The following is a 21,238-nucleotide window of genomic DNA, read 5'->3' as shown; positions in this document are numbered from 1 at the left end:
ATGGGATTTCTTGGTTTCCCTCATCAAACTCATCAAATACACAATCCAACAACTCCACAACGCTCTGGTGGACAAGTTGTGACCTGCACATTCACCACGCTATGAGATAATAACACAACGTTACCACACAGAGTTGTTTTAGAGGTAAATGCAGAGACTGCTTGATGAAAAACTGTCCTTGAAGGCAACGCGCATCAGCGGTTTTGCATGAATTTACCTCTAAAACAACTCTGTCTGGTAACGTTGTGTTATTATCTCATAGTGTGGTGAATGTGCAGGTCACAACTTGTCCACCAGAGCGTTTTGGAGTTGTTGGATCCCATAAGCCTCCGTAGCGTAGCTCTGAGCAGCTCACGGCTCTGCTCCGCCGTTCTAAAAATAGCTTGCACTGACAATTAAAGGTACCGAACCTACTGCTATGACTGTAGCGATTATGGCAATGGGCCAATTTGCCAAAATGTTGAACTATCCCTTTAAGTATACATTCTCTTTTTTTTTTAACTCTCGTTTTATTTTGAAAGGATGGGTTGCAGATATGGATATGCAGATGCTGCAATTTAAGATTTTAATTGATTAACCGAGAGAATAATCAGAAAGACTGGTCATTAGTCACAGTGCTACTGAGGTGGATGGTGGAATATGTGCAGCGCTCATGTCTTGGCTCCAGCCTCGTCACTCCCCACAGGGAAACACCAATCTCAGCACAGCAGGGAGCGGGGAGGGACGATAATAACTTCTGGCCCGAGGGAACAGAGACTTGTGATGACAGAGCTGTCGGAGGAACAGAGTCCCAGCAGGAGGAGCAGCAGAGGAGACACACAAGTTAACCGCAACAAGAGCGGTTATCCTCACTGAGTTTGAAACGCATGTCATGGAGCCGAGGTCGAACCAGTTAAAGAGGAACTCTGCAGGATTTTTACTTTAACTCTGCTATATTTTTCCTTTAATTAAACAGCTCCAGAGTCCTAATTCTGGTTAAATCAATGACTTGTAACTAGTTCCAGGGAGAATGGAGGCTCTCTGCCTTCCACCTAGCGTCTCTTGGCTGAAAACCACCACACAAACATAACGCGCCCCGTAACCCGTAATCTCTTGTTTATGACAGATAAGACTACACAGATATACACATGGTAACATGGTAGATGATAAATAACATTATCCACCGCTCCATGGATTGATTTCTCACCGGCTTTGTTGAGAACAAATGCACATGGAGGAGAGGAGGGTTAGAGACACAGAGAAAAATAGTTCCCCTTTAAAAATATAACAGGCTGCGTTTCATTTGTGTTTCACTTCCACATCGCCACTATCACCTTCTCTCTGATTGGCTGACTGTTTTCTGAGTGATCCAATAAAAAATAGAGCAGATTTGAGAATAAAACACTCAGAGAAACCAAATCCTGCAAGGTGTACTGCTTAGTTGTGACATCACAAAGTGACAGGAAGTCCTGACGGCTGGTTTTAAGGGCTCAGTTTCTGAATACAGGCTGTGTGCATTTCTCTGTGGACTGAGGCTTTGATACTTTCACAGTATTAATATAGAACCTAGAGCTGCTTTATAATCACACTACACATGGACATCTACCTTTATACTGTATGGAGCTTTAACACAAACATCTACCTTTATACTGTGTGGAGCTTTAACACAAACATCTACCTTTATACTGTATGGAGCTTTAACACAAACATCTACCTTTATACTGTATGGAGCTTTAATACAAACATCTACCTTTATACTGTATGGAGCTTTAATACAAACATCTACCTTTATACTGTATGGAGCTTTAACACAAACATCTACCTTTATACTGTATGGAGCTTTAACACAAACATCTACCTTTATACTGTATGGAGCTTTATAATGAAAAAAAATATACATGGAAAACTGGGTTCATACTGTATAATTAGGGATCTTCAAAGAAATCTGCTCGGTCAAAAAGTTTATTTGCTTTCCTGCAAATTAGAAAAGATCAATACAACTGTCAGACTCTATCTATTGATATGAAGCTGCAGCCGAGAGACAGGTATCTCATCTTATCTTGTTGCCATGAGGAGTGGAAAGAGGATGGAAACACCTCGCTTCACTGCAGCTGCACACACGAGAGCGGCACTGATCCTCTCATCTGAAGCCACTTTTTTTTTTTTCCCCCACTGCTTAAAAAAAAAAACTCACGAGCACCGAGCTTTGGAAAAGGGAACAAGGCGTTTATTACCTCTGAAAAAGAAAAAGCTCTGATGTAGGTGGAAGAGCAGCAAGAAAATGAAGGGGGCTTATTTCCCGAAATGCGAAACGGCTGTCCACGTTAACTTCAGTGGAAAGAAAAGAAGCAAAAAAAAAAAAAAAAAGAGTATGTGTGTGTGTTTATAATGGGAAAAGAAAAGGAGAGATCAAACTGTGTTATCTTTTCAGGGTGCTGGCAGGGCCTGAAATGCAGATGCTTCAGTGTCTTTAGAGTTTTGTCCTCCCTAATGGCTTCTGCAGACAGCCAGGGCCAAACATCTCATTTGCATAATTCATTTCACTTCAGAGCCTCTGACAAATGCCTCCAAACTCGTCGCCTCTCTGTGAAATCAGAATATTTCTCCAGCTCTCCCACCGAGTGCCGATTCGCCGAATTAAACCAGAAGAGCAGAGAGAGTTTTTTTTCTCTCTCCTCCTCCTCCTCCGAGCCTGAGGGGAGGAAGGGCACCAAATCACTGTTAAAAGAAAGATGGTGGAAGAGAGAGACAAGTGTTCTGCTGCTTTTTCTTTTTTTTTTTGACATCATATTCACTTGAGCGGCTGCAGACATGCGAGTCTAAGCTCTAGAGAGCAACACACTATTTTTATTTCTTCTGCTGTGTAGCCGAGGTCCTGTCGTTCAAAGCCAAAGCTGCATGATGAAAGTGGATGAAATGCTCGATGGGCCGATGCACGGGACTCTGCCTCCCTCTAGTGGTACGGTACCATGACAGCAGGCAGAGTTGGTCATGGGTTCACACAGGTTAGAGAACTATTCAAGCCATATTTTAGATTTATGCAAATATTTGATGATTTCTTCAGGCTAAGGTCTAGTGTTAGACGGTTTCATTGCTTTAACTGCAGTGGTTTAGTGAAGGCCACAAGTTCTTATGGTTTTTTGCAAGACTTTTTGGCATTTTGTGCAGCTTGGACATGGGTGAAGTTGTGCCAGAGGAAGTGTACAGCACAAAATATAGCAGGAAGTTGTAAGTTTGGGAGTTATTTCTTAAAGGGATAGTTCAACATTTTGGCAAATTGGCCCATTGCCATAATACCTATAGTCTTAGCAGTAGGTTCGTTACCTTTAATTGTCGGTGCAAGCTGTTTTTAGAACGGCGGAGCAGAGCCGTGAGCTGCTCAGAGCTACGCTACGGAGGCTCATGGGATTTCTTGGTTTCCTCATCAAACTCATCAAATACACAATCCAACAACTCCAAAACACTCTGGTGGACAAGTTGTGACCTGCACATTCACCACGCTATGAGATAATAACAGAACGTTACCAGACAGAGTTGTTTTAGAGGTAAATGCAGAGACTGCTTGATGAAAAACTGTCCCTGAAGGCAACGTGCATCATCGGTTTTGCATGAATTTACCTCTAAAACAACTCTGTCTGGTAACGTTCTGTTATCTCATAGCGTGGTGAATTGGAGTTGTTGGATTGTGTATTTGATGAGTTTGATGAGGGAAACCAAGAAATCCCATGAGCATCCGCAGCGTAGCTCTGAGCAGCTCGCCGCTCTGCTTAAAGGTAACGAACCTACTCCTAAAACTATAGGGATTATGGCAATGGACCATTTTGCCAAAATGTTGAACTATCCCTTTAAAACCACTGAAACTTATTTTTGTATAAACCCATGCAAATGCACATTTTAAATTCTGATAACATGCATCAGACACAATGCAGGTCCGGCATAGCAGTGATCAGCCAGAGCAGCTTGGAGTCCAGTCTTCTGCAGCTCCACCACTGAAGCTGCTAACATGCCATATACATCATATACAGTGTGAGTGTGTGTGAGAGTGTGTGTGTGTGTGTGTGTGTGTGTGTGTACCTCTGTTGGACAGCTTTTCCAGCAGCAGCCTGAAGCGTTGCACTACAGACGGGGAGACGTCGTAGGTGTAAACCTCCTTCACCGGAACAGAGTGACACCTCCCAAACATACCATCTGTGAACACACCAGCAGAGACGATAAGTCGCTTTTATATTCTACATTTCACACTTAGGTCACTGAGAGAAAACACACACACACACACACACAAACTGTCTTTAAAAAGATCAGTTTTTCCACAACTGACTCATTTGACTTGACTTTTAATGTTCACACATCCAGGAATAAAAAAAAAAGGGGTTGTAAGCTTGGTGCAAATCACACATTGGATAGATTAAAACTGAATCAGAGATTTATTTCAAGTTCAGTGCAAACAAATCCAACACCAGCTGAGGGAGGAATAAAAGCAGGAGGTCGGGCTGAAACGACACAGTACTCCTCTACGCTGTCACATCGACATTTCTTTTCATTTCATGTCAGCTCAACCTCATCACCTATTACACTGTAAAATCCCTGCGGTGTGACGTTAGCACCTTTTTTTTTGTGTTGTTGGCTTGGTTTCTCCCCTCTGCTCTTATCTGTGTAACTGCTGTTCACATGGTTGAATAAAGGTTACCTGCTGACACAGTCTCAAGCAGCAGAAGTCACCTGAAACTCCCTCAATGACGTTTATAGAGGTTGTTTTGTTTGACATTTATATAGAAATAGATAGAAAAAGTATGTGATTGCAACCAGATATCCTCCAGCCTTGCTCACACACAAAGCTTTTTTACTCGTCACTTTTTCACATCTGGCTGCAGTCTCAGACAGCTGGATCGATACCTGGGGTTGTTTTAGCAGTAGTGGCAGCGTTTATTGATCTGCTGTAGCAGCGGAGAGAAGGAAACTTTGAACACTTTGACGTACGAGGCTGTGAAAACATGACAAGAAAAGGTCTGAAAAGAAAAACAACGTGCTGTTAAAACTGGACAAAGACACAGATTTGTTTTTGGTTTGTCACAGAAATCTCAGAAATATCCTCCCGGTGAACAAAGCACAGCGAAGAAATCAACTTCAACATGATAACTCAACGTCCGTAATGTTGTTTTTAACATTATTCCATCGGATTTAGACTGAAATTGTGTGACCAGTGTCAACATAGACGTACACTTTTTTACATTAAAAGAAAAAATGTGTTTTACCTTAAAGATAAAAATCCTGCATTACATGTACTAATTATTATTATTATTATAGGCTACAACGGAGTATTAGGGCCACATTGAGAAAAAAAAACACAGACTTCGAGAATAAAGTCGTAAATTTGTTAATTATGTTTCGCCCTATAGGCAATTTGTGCAGTTTTTAATTTGATCAAATCTTGAAATTTCAATGCAGCTGCCCTCAAAAGCAGGTCATTGATACGTTTGTTGTGCTTTACATTGCAAACAATATGGATTGTTCTTTCCTGTAAAATGATCAATGGATGCAAATTGTGCAGATTTGTGCATAAAATCTGTAACATTAAGTAGCATAAAATGGCAATACACATGTGAAATCTGTATTTGCACTAACCTGCGGTGTATGTATGGTTTATTTATTGAAATTACAGGCACTGATATTAAATTCATAAATGATGGTAAAAGTGTAAATTGTGCTAAATGTACTGCTGTGGACACATTTGTACTTCCACATGTCAACGTTTGTGGTTCTGCCTGCAGGTTCAGTGTTTCTGTGCTGGTGCGTGTCACTGCATATCTGCATGTATGAATGCCTATGTGTGTGTGTGTGTGTGTGTGTGTGTGTGTGTGTGTGTGTGTGTGTGTGTGTGTGTGTGTGTGTGTGTGTGTGTGTGTGTGTGTGTGTGTGCGTGCGTGCGTGCGTGTTGCATAAGAGCACTCCCACATGGTAATTCAGGCCTCCGGTCTATAAATAGCCTCTGTGTCAGTGTCATCGCCTCATCAAACTGAGAGCTCCATCTAATGTGCGGCTGAGGGTGACGAGCGGCTCGGACCGACGCCGCTGGTCGGTCGGTGTGTGTTCTGTTGTTTACAAGTGAGACGGTGCAGCGAGATGAACTGTGAATGTGTGGGAGAAGAACTATTACTAATCTGACTTACATAAACTTCCTGAATATTGTAAATTCCATTGCTTGAAGCTGTTTTTTTTTGTTGCTGTAAAATATAAAGATAAATGGCTTCCGACTCAGACTGTGTTGCCCAAAAGATTTCATGAAAATGCTTCAAGGCTGGAAAAAAAAGAAAAGATAGAGAGCAATAAAATAAAATAAAGACAAATGGAAACCAAGAAAGAGTTGTATTCCTCTCTCGTCCTCTCAACCCTGACATCTGAGGACACACAGAGAGAATTAATCATCCCGAGCCTCTCCTTCCACTGCACATAATGCACTTCCATCCCTGTACCTTCCAGGGATGTCATCTGAATTATCCCTCTTAATTAAAACCATCTAGAGCCGCAATATCATGGCCAGGATGAAAATTCAATTATTTTGACACCGGGTGACGGAGCGGCCTAGATTTTACAGATGAGGCAGTTCCTCAGAAGAACTCACTTAGGTCTAAACACTCAGGTTCGGCTGTGCTCAAGTGCCCTTGATCAAGAAAAAAAACTGAATAACCAACAGTTTCTGGTCTGATCTGCTCCAAGGTTAAACAGGGAAATGAAAAGAAAAAGACGACGCAAGTTTGAACTTTAGCTGCAACTCCTCAAACGGCCACTAGATGGCGGTTTTAAAACCTCAGACTGGATTGAGGTGAGTGGATGATCACAGTAGGCTGTAAACATAAACATGTCTGAACACTGTGTAAACATTAACATGTATTAACATGAACGCAGCCACCTTGATATTACCCATAAGTCTCTGAGCCGCCCTGTACAGTTATCATTATAGGTATTTTAAAGGGACACCGAGGAATTTGTGTTTGGTTATAAAAGAGTCTCATATTAATGTGGATGAATCTACGTTACCACTTGTTAATGGGTCCATTTTCGATAAATATATCATTTTGTCTTTATGGTTATTTTGATACTATTATTTAGTGGTCGACTCGCCCAGCATTTCCTACTTTCGGTTTCGCAGACGCTGCCCGGCAGGTCATGGGAGTAAAACCACCAAATCGCCGTTTATGGTCAGAACTACGACGGTATCTGATCGTCTTTAAACCTCTTAGACTTTCATTCTTGATTTGAAAACATTCTTTTCGCTTTCGTCCGTCTTGCGCCGGTCCAAGAATTTCACCATGCGCGCAGAGGCTTATGGGAAATGTAGTCACAACACTTCGCTTTCCAAAACTCCTCGTTGTCCCTTTAAAGAGGAACTATGCAAGATCTGCGTAATTGTGATGGTTAAATGACTAGTTCCAGGGAGAATGGAGGCTCTCTGCCTTCCACCTAGCGTCTCTTTGCTGAAAATCAACCCTTGCAAAATCAGAACCTCCGACCCGGTGTCCCAGATTTCATCTCATGAGTAACATGGACTGCTTTACGACACAACGACACGAATATGCCCATTAGTCCGTAATCACCACCTCGGTAGACATGGCTCCATGGGTTGCCTTCTCGTCAGGCTTCGTTAAAAACAAACGCACATGGCCAGAGAAAGGAGGGAGGAGGGTTAGCGGTGAGTTTTTACAACGGTGAAAATATACACTAGGGGGAGCTCCGTAGAGAAAAATGCAACCAAAATAGCTAAAAGTGACCGAACCTGCACAGTTGCCCTTTAACATAGGAGTCTAAGGGGATTGACTCACTGACTGGAGCCACCCTCGAGTGGACATTCAAGGAACTGCAGAGTTCCCCAATCAAGTGTTGGTCACAAAAACCAAAATCTCCTCTTCTGCATACAGTTATTCGTTCATTACAAACAATTTGCTTTTTTTGTGGTATCCTGTGGAAAAGCTACTTCTGAAGTCTTCTTAATATTATAGCTAACGGTCATGAAACAAGTGGTATATTCCTATTTTCCATTTGGCATAAACCATTTGGCAATACCTTTTGCTGAAATGTGGGTTTTTCTAATGAAGGACTCAAAGGTCAACTCATAAAACCTTACTCCTGGCTTCACAGTCTCTCCTCAGATATCAAGTAATATCACACACACCAACAGAAACTAAAGGTATTACCTCAAGCAGCTTATCAATTTCTTCTCGTTTACTGTATTAAACAGATTTCCCTCCAAAATCCACATCAATATGATGCCTGAACAACGTCTTTAAGAGGCACAAATTGAAACTGCAACAAAGTGCAATCAACACAGAGCAGGATACCAAGTAAACAACTGCACCACAGGCCTTTTGTTTGTTTAGTTTCTTTTTTCCCTTTAGCTCTGATCTCATATAACACCATCTCCCACCGTGTCCTAGAAGCAACATCTTGAATTATCCCTCATAATTATAGTTGCATCATGCTTATAAATCTCTGCAGTTTATCACAGTTCACTACCACAGGGCTGCGATTCAGAGCCAGACATGTCCGCCTGTGATTTATGGTCCAGATTAGGGCGAGATGAGGATTCACAGGACCATTCTCAGAAGCACACGGTGAATTAAGATGAAGGAGATGGACCGCCAGTGCTGCTGACCAGATGTTGCTCCTGGTAACCGCCTCCGCACCACCTCCGTACTACACGATGTTCTCTCTTTGGACGACTGATCGGTGGGTAATACTCAAAGTGTACTCAGTAATTAGTTGGGGAATAAGTCTATACAGTAGTATGTCGTTGTTGTACATGTCTGGACTGCATTGTTTGGACGCACTGACTAAAAAGCAGCAAAGTGAGTCCTGCCTAATGAACTGGATTAAGACATCTTAATGGATCTGTTGCCTCCGGAGACACAAGTCCACCCCCCCACAGGCCCCCGCACTCGACAAGATCAATGGCTGCTGGCAACGCCTGGCAGGAACTGCGCTGCCTTCATACATGTCGACAGCTACAGTGTCTCTGGCTCTCCTCATTTTAATTGTGTAAGTGAAGGCTCGGTCTGCGTTTGCCATTTTGCCATTTGAGCAGTCGTAGCATGAAACTGAACTGTTGTTTTCATTTTGTTTGTTGTGTCTGATCTGCGGTGTAGCTGGTGTCCGTCTGACTCATAGCTATGTTAAAGGGATAGTTCAACATTTTGGCAAATTGGCCCATTGCCATAATCGCTATAGTCATAGCACTAGGTTCGTTACCTTTAATTGTCGGTGCAAGCTGTTTTTAAAACGGCGGAGCAGAGCTGCTCAGAACTACGCTACGGAGGTTAATGGGATTTCTTGGTTTCCCTCATCAAACTCATCAAATACACAATCCAACAACTCCAAAACGCTCTGGCAGACAAGTTGTGAGCTGCACATTCACCACGCTATGAGATAATAACACAACGTTACCAGACAGAGTTGTTTTAGAGGGAAATTCATGCAAAACCACTGATGCGCGTACCCGTCGGGGGAAGTTTTTCATCAAGCTGTCTCTGCATTTCCCTCTAAAACAACTCATTCTGTTATTATCTCATAGCGTGGTGAATGTGCAGGTCACAACTTGTCCACCAGAGCATTGTGGAGTTGTTGGATTGTGTATTTGATGAGTTTGATGAGGGAAACCAAGAAATCCCATGAGCCTCTGTAGCGTAGCTCTGAGCAGCTCGCCGCTCTGCTCCGCCGTTCTAAAAATAGCTTGCACCGACAATTAAAGGTAACAAACTGCTAAGACTATAGGGATTATGGCAATGGGCCAATTTGCCAAAATGTTGAACTAACCCCTTTAACACAAACAAGGTCAATACATTTTTGCTTTTTTTTGCTTTCGCTCAGTTGTTCTTTCATTAACAACTCTGCTGTGCCATTAAAAATGCGACGACGGGGGGGAAAGTTACAGGAATTTCCCTCAGACGACTGTCAAAACCGCGACACTTTTGATCAATAGCACCACCCACACCAGCCAATTAGTCTAATCAGACAAGCGTTCAGCAAATATGCCAATGACGGCCGAGGCTGTGCAGGATCATTAAACAAATACAGTCGGGCTCCAAACTCCACTGGAGTGTTCAATGGTCACTGACCACGGATCCCATTAGAGATGTTCCTGACAGCAAGGGCACCGGAAAGTGACTTTACCACCACTTTTTTTAATTTGGCTTCACAGCTCTTCTGTGATATTACCTCATTTAGAAACTTCTCAGACACCGAGGATGAGTCTGGTGTGTTGGTGGTGAAGCGTTACGCCTGATAAAACTCACCAGACATCTACTTTTTAATTTGTAAGATCTCCAATTTCACATTTTTCCTGTGTTTGATCAATAAAAAGATGTTTTTGTAGTGATTTGTGGTTTCTCTCTGGAGCTTTAGCAACAGCAAGTCGGTGTCAGCCAATCAGGAAAGAGGAGGCTCGATGCTGCAATGAAAATGCAACCCGATGGCGCTTTAAGGAACAATCTACCTTTACACAGTTTGACCTAGTAACCTAGAAAAATACAGAATATGCTGCTTTCATCAATAGTCAATAATCAAAGGCCAGTTTGTTGCCATTGTGTAGCTACACTGGATTTTGCAAAGAATATGCCAGAATACAACATAACAATGGGAAAAGGCAGAAAAAAAAACCTCCCTAAACACCAACATTTTAGTGACTCAATCTTTCTGCCTCACTGTTGTGCGAGTTAATTCAAAATAAAACCCTTCCAGCAAAGAGAGGTGATTACAGTTTTGAAGCTGCAGCTGTGTTATGTCACTGAGGGAGGAACTGTTCATTTTTAACCAGGTTAGAGACAGAAAGAAGGAAAATTAGCATCATTGATCCAAAATATAACAAAGAGATGCAATTAAAAACATATTTAGCTTTGAGCCAGGAATTTAGAAAAATGCCATCCCATCATCAACTCTCAACAAGCGACAGCCGGGATGAATAAAGAAGGAAATTAGCTATTTAAATGTACAACTATCTGATGAAATTAATAACACACTGATCAATCAGTACTATCGGGACTCTGAGGTTGTTCTCGGCCCAGGCGGAGACGACAACATGCAACGGGGCCACAGTCGGGTAATGGGCCAGTTTAGCCCTGCTCCTCTCCAGCCTGTTGCCATGGCGACTTCCATCGAGTGCTTTTTTTGTTCCTCGGAGCTAATCAACAGGAAGGAGGGGAGGGTGGGGGTGAGACAGAGCACCCTCCTTTGTCACTCTCACTTTGTGTGTGTGTTTGTGTTGTCAGGGTTCGGCGTGTCAATCCTCTCCATCTAGGTTTGTAAAGGAACACCTGGGCTGCGTTCAACAAGGCCCAAACAATAGAGCGAAGCCCTCACACAGTCCACACACGGTTTTATCAGACGTTACATATGATCTAGAGATAATCCTATGGGTTTATATTATTTTCTTTGGTCAGAATATGAAGTTTGAAGATGTTAAACGTGTTTTAATGTGAACTGTGTCAGCCAGGTAACAGGTGAGAAGGTGTTAAAAAAAACACAGATGGGGAATAATTGTGCTCTAACATTCATTTTTAGATTTGTTCACACTGTTTTTTAATATGAAACTTTAATTTAATTCTTTACCCAAGTATTTTTGGCAGTTTTTTGTTGTTATTTAGCTTTGTTTTTTACTTTTGAACAACTAAACTAACAGTAGTAGCCTATACTTTGATTAGATTAGATTAGATTAGATTATACTGTATTTATCCCAGAGGGGAAATTAGTTTGTGACAGCAGCCTATAAGAAGAAAAAGTAGGACATTGAATACTAAATAAATACATACATAGCTATGCAAGAAATTATACAAAGAATAATACCTGACCTGATGCTTGCCCTGCAGGATACTAGGCTAGTAATATACACAAATCAACATGTCTCTATACCATCCAATTCATATATCACATACTGTAGAATATCAGACTCTTATCAAGTTAGTGTCTGACAAAAAAAACACAAACATAAGGTATTTAAATGCTCTTGCAGTCCAAAATTAAAGGATCTAGGGAACAAAATTAGATTAAAATAAATTAAAAAAAATGGGGCGGATGTTTAACAGTTAATATAAAGTCTAAAATCTTCTCTAAGGCTTTTTGCCCTCCTGCTTTTTTTGATTCATTGTCAAAATCAGCAGGCTGTAACGCATTTTATATATTCTGGATATAGCACAGGAATAATAACACTTATCTGCGGTACACAGCGGGCCGTCTAGAAAGCAGCGCTCCTCTTGCTGAGTTAACTAATGCCAATTAAAGCGTAACTGGAGGCCATATTCTCTGATGGAAATTAGGGTTTCCATGCTGAGCAAGCTCCTTCAAGATGAGCCCCCATTACCGCTCTGACAAAGAAGCCAAGGGACCCAATCAACACCTGGGGGGGCAACAGGGGCTCCATGACAGAGCAGGAGACAGAGGACGTGTCCCAACTGGACTGTTTAATGCATGTTCAGAGAATGCTCAGATATCCTGTTGCACAACAAACACGTATACAATTTCCTACACCGAACATCAATAGCAAATTTTAGTGGGTGTTGTTCCTATCTAAAGGAGCCATTTGTGAATTTTGCTGCATTAGCATCAATAGCTGTTTATTTACCAGTCTAGGAGTAACGACGCAATAAGTTCAGCATCACATTTTATTCCTTCTCTCACAAAGAGCTGTCTCCAGCAGTCCAAGTTAAAGGAGACATATTATGCCCCTTTTCCACAAATTAAAATAGTTCCCAGGTGTCTTAAAGACATGTCTATGACATGATTCGGTCAAAATACCACAAGGATCAAACATCACAGCTCTTTACATCCTCTCTAAACAGCCCTGTTCAGAACGGCTGGTTTCAGTGCCTGTCCCTTTAAATGCAAATGAGCCACTCCTCACCAGGCCCCGCCCCTTTTACCGGTACCAGGTAGGGATGGTATTATGCAAATTCGAAAACTAATGACATCATTGTATGTCAACGGAGGGAACAGCTCGTGAAACCAAATGGATTTCAACCTCAGGAGCCTGAAAATTACAGATTTTTTTGTCAATTCTCACATTTTGGGGGCTGGAAGGCAAAACAAACACCCAAATATATGTTAAAGAACCTTCAAAAAGTAATATTTCTGTAATATGTCCTCTTTAACCCTCCTGTTTTCGCTTTTGCTTCTTTTCTTCTACTGAAGCTAGCATGCTAACCAGCTAGCCAAGCCTCTTCCCTGGCCCGAATCACTTAAGACTGGACTGAAAGCGTAGCGCTGCTCAGAGGGCGTGCTATCACTTCATGTTTTGTAAACACAACAAAGGGCAAAGCTCTGTTAATCTGTTAATGCTAACATTAGCTATGCCTCAGAAGCAAAACTGAGACTTCAGGCATCAGATGAAGAGAAACATGACATGAATTAATGCTAGCGTTCCTCTGTGTATGCTACATGGTCGGCTATTTGTTGACCCCCTTAGGTCACCATACTTCGCCATCCTGTTGGTCTCCTCACTGTCCTTCCAGCTGCATCTTGCTAACCCCCTTGTTGGCGTCCTAACATCCAGGTTGGATATCATTGTCTTAGAAGATGAAAAGCTACGGGTAGATAAAGAGTGTCCCTATTAAAATGGGAAACAGGGTACATAAACTACATTCAGTCTTCTGTTAAGGTTTCATGTTTCTTATCTAAAATCCTTTAGCATCATATATTTGCAGTGTGTGGCTCTGATCCTTTAACTGAACAACAACAGAAACGACCAAAGTTAAGACGGAAAAATTCAATGTTTCAGAGATTAGTGCGTTAAACCTCCGGTACACAGTGCGACAGAGTGCGATTGAAGAGCCAATTCACCAGACTCCAAAAGATTTGTCAATGCAAACAAAGGCAGAGAGCGGACGACTGGGATGGATTCCACATCCACATCGCTGCTCGTCGTCTCTCTCTCCATCTGAAAATATTAGCAGAGCTCAGATAACCTCGGTGCGTTTCCCCCGATCCCACGCGGCCGCTGAGCAAACTTCACAGAGCAAATACGATCCGTCACATCCTGGTACAGATCAAGTCATCGGGGGGTGAAACTTTGATTAATCTATTACAAGGATGAACGATCGTTAAGACAACACAGAGGTCAGGCTGACAGTGAGTTTGTGCAAGTGAAAGAGCTAAATCGGGTGTGGAGTTTCATTATGCGGTTCATGTTTTGTTCACACATCTGTTTGTTCTGTCTCTAAATATAACGCCTGTGTGATGTAACAACGGGCATTACGGCATCCCAAAGCAAACAGCTGTCATACGTAGAAATAGCTGACTCAAACAATACATACATTAATCACTGCTTCAAGCTCAGGATATCTTATCGCAAACCACAGCTCCACACCTTAACGTCTGCAAATGAAAAACAATGAGTTATATATCGGACTCACGACTCACAGTCATTATGTCAGAGCTTTCCCCACTTGACCCAGTTTGGAAATTGTGCTGCGTGTGAAAGCAGCTCGCCACGCCGCACCCCTCCACATGGACAACTAGCGTCATTAGGTTTGCATTGGTGGATTTAAATTACTGTCATTTCCGAGCCTCTCTGAGGTGAAGTTCAGACGATGTGTGAATAGATACTGAAAGGTCTTAATCAAGTACATAACAGAAAAAATAATCACTTATAGTTAGGGCTGTCAAAGGTGCATGTGAATAATGTGGAAATTATAATGCGTTTAAAAAGATTAACCTCGTATCGTGACTTACGTAGAGCCTGTCTGTGCATACATGAATCAATACAGGACCGGGTTTATCCTGCATTTCGAGTTGTCTTGGAACTTTTTTATGCACTAATCAAAATATAGTGCTGATGTGAAAAAATGAACAATTGGGATGTGTTTTTCACCAATCAGTAAAATTGCATCCTTAAATTCTAATGGATTAACCAGTAGGAACATATATTGCATCCTTCAATACTATATAAGAAAGAATAGAAGAAAATACAAGTAATATTAGTTTATATAATATTTAGTATTTTAATCGTGACTAATCAAGTTTATTTTTTTAATTATTTGACAGCCCTAATCATTATTAAAATGAAAATAAAGACAATCATGTGAAGTTATGTGCATTGTTCATGAGTTACCTAAAACACATCATTAAAGCAGAAGTGAGTGATATATTTGTGTTAATATAAGTCTTAAATAGTTATATCTTCCGACAGCAATCACTTACATAGAGTGTTTGGACCGAAACACGGGTCTCTCAGTCCCTCTGCTCTGCTCTGAGCCGAGGAGAAAACATTTATCGTATCCTACAGTTTTTATCCAATGAGGAGAGAGAACGGCATGCAGGGCTGTGTGTGCAGCCAAGGAACGCCGTGAATGTGGTGACGTAGCGACGAGGACTGTTATGGTGCGTTCAAGTAAACTCGTATTTTTCCGACCGTGAAGTGGTACCAGTTCGATCTGGTACGATTTCACGGGTCGGAAGTTACAAGTGGCCGTTATAGTGACTTTCACCGGTAAAACAGGTCGGAAAAACACGAGTGGGTTGCCTGGAACGCTACAAAGTCGTAAGTTGTGACTTGAAGCTGTAATTTACGATTTCAAAAGCCTGCCTGGAACGCAGCATTAGCGAAAACGACCGGATCACTCACTTCTGCTTTAAGAGAATTACAGTAACAACAACAATTTGATCCGATAATAGATGAATCAGATCTTCACATACTATTTTGGAATTAAATACCAAAAACTCAAATGATTGTTTAAAATAAAAAAAATAAAAAAAAGAATAGAAAAGTGAACAATTTGGGTGTTTGGGATGTTGGTTGGACAAAATCAGGGCGTTTGAGGGCATGGACTTGAGCTATTTGTTATTAACCCTTTTTTTCTCTCCTAAGGTTTTTTTTTAAAAGCTATTCATTGAGAAAATAACCCTTGGATTAATTAATTACGAGCAGAACTGAGTAGCAGCCTTGGTATAAAAAAAAACATGTACAAACATAGGATCCTCTCAGTGAGCGGTGTAGCCTGGAAGTGACAGGCAGCCGTCCTTATCTCTGTGGCCAGATTCAGCTGCACGCTGGGGCTAAAAATGAAATCCAGCTGAGGTTTTCTACACTGCACAAAATAACCTTATTAAATGCCTACTTACAATTTAATTAAATCAGCCTATCTGTAGACAATCCTAATATTATCTATAAATTCCGACAGACACAGCGTCACAGTGGGGGAACAGAACTAATCCTCATAAATATCCTCCAGTAAAACACTGGAGAACTCACTACCACATGCAGTATCATTATGTGCACTTTTTACAGTGTAATAAAGCCGACCCTTGCAGACAGTGGATGCTCCGGCTCTGACTTTCACATCGCTCCGTCTGCCGAGATGAAAGTCACAATGAAAATGTCAAGTCACCGATCGAGCAGCTGCAGCTGTGACGCAGCCGGTCCGACCTTTCTCCTCCTGAACCCCGGCGACGTTGGGGTGACAGTCCTGAAAATACCCGGTCCCTCCTCACTGAAGCCTGAACTACTGTCTCGACCTTTACCTTGTTTATTTTATGCTAAGGGCAAAGACAAAGATCATTATGTTTACGTTTACTAAAGGAGGTTTGACAAAAGCCCTTTACAATACATGGTTAGACTGCACAGAGTAGTGATAAAATGTGATAAAATATTGCTGCTTCTGCACAGTATGCACGATTTACCTGCAGCATCCAAACTGCATTAAAGCAATATGCGCTAGAGCTCATGGGAAATGCCGTCTTCATTTGGGCAAAGCACTACCGCTTTTGTCCACAGGGGGCGCCAAAATCAATGCAAAATGAAAGTTCTTTGCAGATGCTTTAAGGCTTCAAGTTCTTCATGATAGAGGACGGACGGGATGCATTGAGTGACAGGTGGGTGAGAGCGAACACCTGCCGCAAACAGATTAGTTTATTTTAGTTTATTTATTTCGCACCAATAAAGAATAAAAATGGGACATATTAAAATACATTGACAAAAAAACAATAGGTGCAAGGCGGCGGGTGACCCTGACGTTTGGGAAGGACACAAACGCTCTGCATAACCCGCAATCTTTTGTTTATGACAGTTAACACTACACAAATATACACGTCGTAACGTCATAGCCTATATGTTATATAAAGTTATCCACCGCTCTGTGTAATGATTTTTCGCCGGATTCATTGTTAACAAATGCACGTGACCAGGCGGAGGGTTAACAAAACAGGAGAAAAGCGACCAGACTTGAATAGTTTCCCTTCAAATTAATTAGTAAGGGCATTTTAGCAGATATTTGACCAATCTGGGAACTAAATCCTTACCAAGAAATTTCTTCACAATTGTCTTTAGGAACGTGCGTAGTATCATGTCTTAAAATGTTGAAATTGAACTCCCGTGGGAAACCCCCTAAAAAACGACTCAAAGTTGGGGTACCCGTAACTGGATTTTTGAACATTCCGAAATGTTAAATTTGGCCTTAAGAAACTTGTGAGGGGTCAAACTAGGGGTTTTTCATGATTCTGAGTTGATCGCAAACATTAGTTTTACACCCAAAACACTCCTTGGTGGAGAAAAAAACAGCCACACCCACTTTTCTTGTTCATCGGAAACCCTACTACCACCAATAGAATGTTGGTGCAGAGACGCCATTCCATTCATTATCATTGCAGAGGTTGTGTTACATAATACTACTAAATACTCAATATAATATAACTTTTATTCTACCCTTTTTTCTATAGGACATTATACAGACCCTCCAGGATTTTGTGGTGTTGCTAAATTTATTAAAAAAGTTATTATAAATGTCATTTATTATGCAGATCGGTAGCAAGCGGCGAGAGAGAAAAGACAGTGGACATGCACCAGATTTCACATACCAGCAACAACTGAAACAAGTTTGTTCGAAATGAAGATAGGAAAAGCACAAAAAATACACAGTGGTGCTACATTGATTGAAAACATGGTAATGTTAATCTGCACACACACTGAGCATCAATCTCCATCGAGCATCCAGGCTCTAAGAGGTCGTTTTTGAAGAATGGAAAAAGATGTTGCAGTGTGTCACAAACTTGTTCATTCCAGCTTGGGCCTATTGCTTGGTCATGACCGTATGGTAGCTATTAGCTGGTAGTGTATTATGGGATTTGTAATGTGAGTAATGTGAATGCTATATTGGTGGGCCATTATTACATAACATAATATTTTTCTTGAAGGCCATATAAAAGTGTATCGCAGGACAGATCTGGCCCAGGTTTTTGACATGAGATTGACGTATGTGCTAGATTAATGTCCAACAATGTAAAAAGGTAGAATATAAGTTATATTAAGTATTCAGTAGTAATAGTCTAAGTTTTTTTGTGACATTAAAGAAAACCTGTGTCATGCACAGGAATAGCTTACTGTATCTCTAATGTATTCTATTGAGTATAGTAGATCACCGCCTAAACCTAACTGCAAAAATCTTCGTGATGACAATAGGCCTACACCATGTTATCCTAGTTTGATAGCTAATGGAGCAGTCAGCTAGCATTTAGGAAAATAAAATGGTCAGATGGTCATCAGATTCAGTCGCACATTGGAGTTGGCTAACTAACCATATTATTTACTGTTAGCCAACTAATAACCATTTTGGTAAGACTTTGATGCCTATCTCTATAATGCATTATAACCATACTTATAATGAGTTATAATGTGGTTATAGCATTGTATAACTATAATTATAAACATTCATAAATGATCATAATACTTTATAACAATAATCATAACACACTATAAAGCATTTTATTGTGACTTAGGTATAATACGTTATAATTGTTAGTAACTCGCTGACAATGCCCACATCGATAATACATTATAAATATAGTTATGATGTGTTATAATTGTCTTATAAAAGTGTATAACCATCATTATAAACACTCATAAATGATCATAAGGCTTTATAACATTTAGCATAACACATTATAGAGCATTTTATAATGGCTTAAGGTCAAGTATTATAATAGAGTTATAATGCTCTATGATGTGTTATGCTTATTGTTATAAAGCCTTATGATCATTTATGAGTGTTTATTATGATAGTTATACATGTTTATAAGCCAATTGTAACACATTATAACTATATTTATAATGCATTATCGATGTGGTCATTGTCAATGAGTTACTAACAATTATAACATAATACCTGACCTTATAAGTCATGATAAAATGCTTTATAGTGTGTTATGATTATTGTTGTTATAAAGCATTATGATCATTTATGAGTGTTTATAACTATAGTTATACAGTGCTATAACTGCATTATAAGTCATTATAAGTATGATAATAATGCATTATGTTGATGATGTGTGTGTGTGTGTGTGTGTGTGTGTGTGTGTGTGTGTGTGTGTGTGTGTGTGTGTGTGTGTGTGTGTGTGTGTGTGTGTGTGTGTGTGTGTGTGTGTGTGTGCGCGCGCTGTGTAGGCTATGTTTCCGTTTTTACTGGTATGTGAAATCTGGTGTGCATCTGATTTCTTTCCTTCTCTCTCGCTCCCGATCCGCATAAAATGTAATGTTATATGAAAACAATAACTAGTAATATATAATATCTATCTATCTATAATAACTAATAAAAACACAGACATGCAAATAAAATGGAAATGGAAAATGGAAACACTGTGGCCACAGCTGAAAACAGCTAGCCACAGCGGTCTATGATAGCAAATTTGCTGAAAAGTTGCAGTGGCAAGGCCAAAGAATTCATGATTGAATTTGCATTAATAGTTGCAATCGTGACATCATAAAATCCTGGAGGGTCTGTATAATGTCCTATAGAAAAAAGGGTAGAATAAAAGTTATATTATATTGAGTATTTAGTAGTATTATGTAACACAACCTCTGCAATGATAATGAATGGAATGGCGTCTCTGCACCAACATTCTATTGGTGGTAGTAGGGGGTGTGGCTGTTTTTTTCTCCACCAAGGAGTGTTTTGGGTGTAAAACTAATGTTTGCGATCAACTCAGAATCATGAAAAACCCCTAGTTTGACCCCTCACAAGTTTCTTAAGGCCAAATTTAACATTTCGGAATGTTCAAAAATCCAGTTACGGGTACCCCAACTTTGAGTCGTTTTTTAGGGGGTTTCCCACGGGAGTTCAATTTCAACATTTTAAGACATGATACTACGCACGTTCCTAAAGACAATTGTGAAGAAATTTCTTGGTAAGGATTTAGTTCCCAGATTTTCATATGTTGCCCTTACTAAATGATTAACCATTGTCTGACCTGCACTCCGACCTCGTCAGCATTGTGATGAATGGGCAGCAGCTGCAGGGACGACCTAGATGTCTCCCGCACCGCAGGTGACGATGCTAACCGTTTCGCCAAGAGGTCAATGACCACTTGGCAAGTGGATTAGCACGTCTTTTATGGGTGAGTGAGTTTAACTTCAGTACCGCTAACCGCCACACCCTGTCACTTCTCCTTACTGGTACCTCCTGACTGTGACTATACCCACGGACCTCAGTTACATGTGTACATTATTATATATCAGTGGCGAGCGGTGACCTTTTACTGTGGTCAATAAAAAATATAATAGGCTATGGTTTAACTACAACAGTGGAAACCGCTTATAGTAATGAACCACTGACAGTTTCCCGCTGAACAATTCAAACAAGTCAGTTTTGCGCATGCGCGTTGGCAGATAAGATGCTGCCATTCAAAATACTCATCTACAGTAAACACAGCCTCTAGCAGTAACTGTACTACTCGGTGTCACGGTGCGCATGCGCGAAACAAGCTGTCAGCTTTCCAGCTTTTCGCAAGCAAAACGGGACAGATTAGGCACGGATTTAAGACCAAAACAGTAGAACTAAGGTGTTGTATAATTGAACACACTGCCAGATTAATATTTTCAATTATTTTTACTGAAGGGCTTGGGCATGCACTGTATTTATAGCTTATTATGACCGCTTGCCCATGTTATATATGTTTTCCACAATTTTCCAGCATAACCTTACCAGCATTACGCGCCGGCCATGAGCTAGGGTATAGACTATGATCTGTTGCAGCCTAGTAAGGAGGACGAGGGTTGGTTTCCCGGGCTTGGCGCCTCCTCCCACTGTCCAAACACATGCACAAACACATCGACTGGTGACTTAATTATGAGTGTGAGTGAGTGCATTGTTTGTCTCTATTATATGTGGCCCAGGGTGTACCCCCTATAGACAATGGATGGGTGGATGAATGTTTTGCCATTGTTAGCTTCTCCACCTCTCTGCTGTGACACACTGATTGGAGGACAGCCTAATATAGCTCTTAGACAGTTGCT

General features: G+C 40.9%; 2 protein-coding genes across 2 annotated transcripts in view; both read right to left on the bottom strand.

Annotated features, from left to right (window-relative positions):
- Positions 1-21,238, bottom strand: part of retreg1 (reticulophagy regulator 1) — a 332,731-nt gene that overhangs the window by 232,646 nt on the left and 78,847 nt on the right. The window lies entirely within an intron of this gene.
- The window catches only part of LOC311000094 (receptor-type tyrosine-protein phosphatase N2-like), a gene marked incomplete at both ends in the record, with an annotated part of 265,882 nt that overhangs the window by 225,711 nt on the left and 18,933 nt on the right, over positions 1-21,238 (bottom strand). Inside the window, one exon of the mRNA XM_083990729.1 lies at positions 4,054-4,167. Coding sequence (XP_083846855.1) covers positions 4,054-4,167 — 114 coding nt within the window. The remainder of the gene's footprint in view (positions 1-4,053; positions 4,168-21,238) is intronic.

This window comes from Trachurus trachurus, assembly GCF_905171665.1.
Source record: "Trachurus trachurus genome assembly, chromosome: 17".
Classification (NCBI taxonomy): Eukaryota; Metazoa; Chordata; class Actinopteri; order Carangiformes; family Carangidae; genus Trachurus; species Trachurus trachurus.
This window is presented reverse-complemented; position numbering and strand designations above follow the sequence as displayed.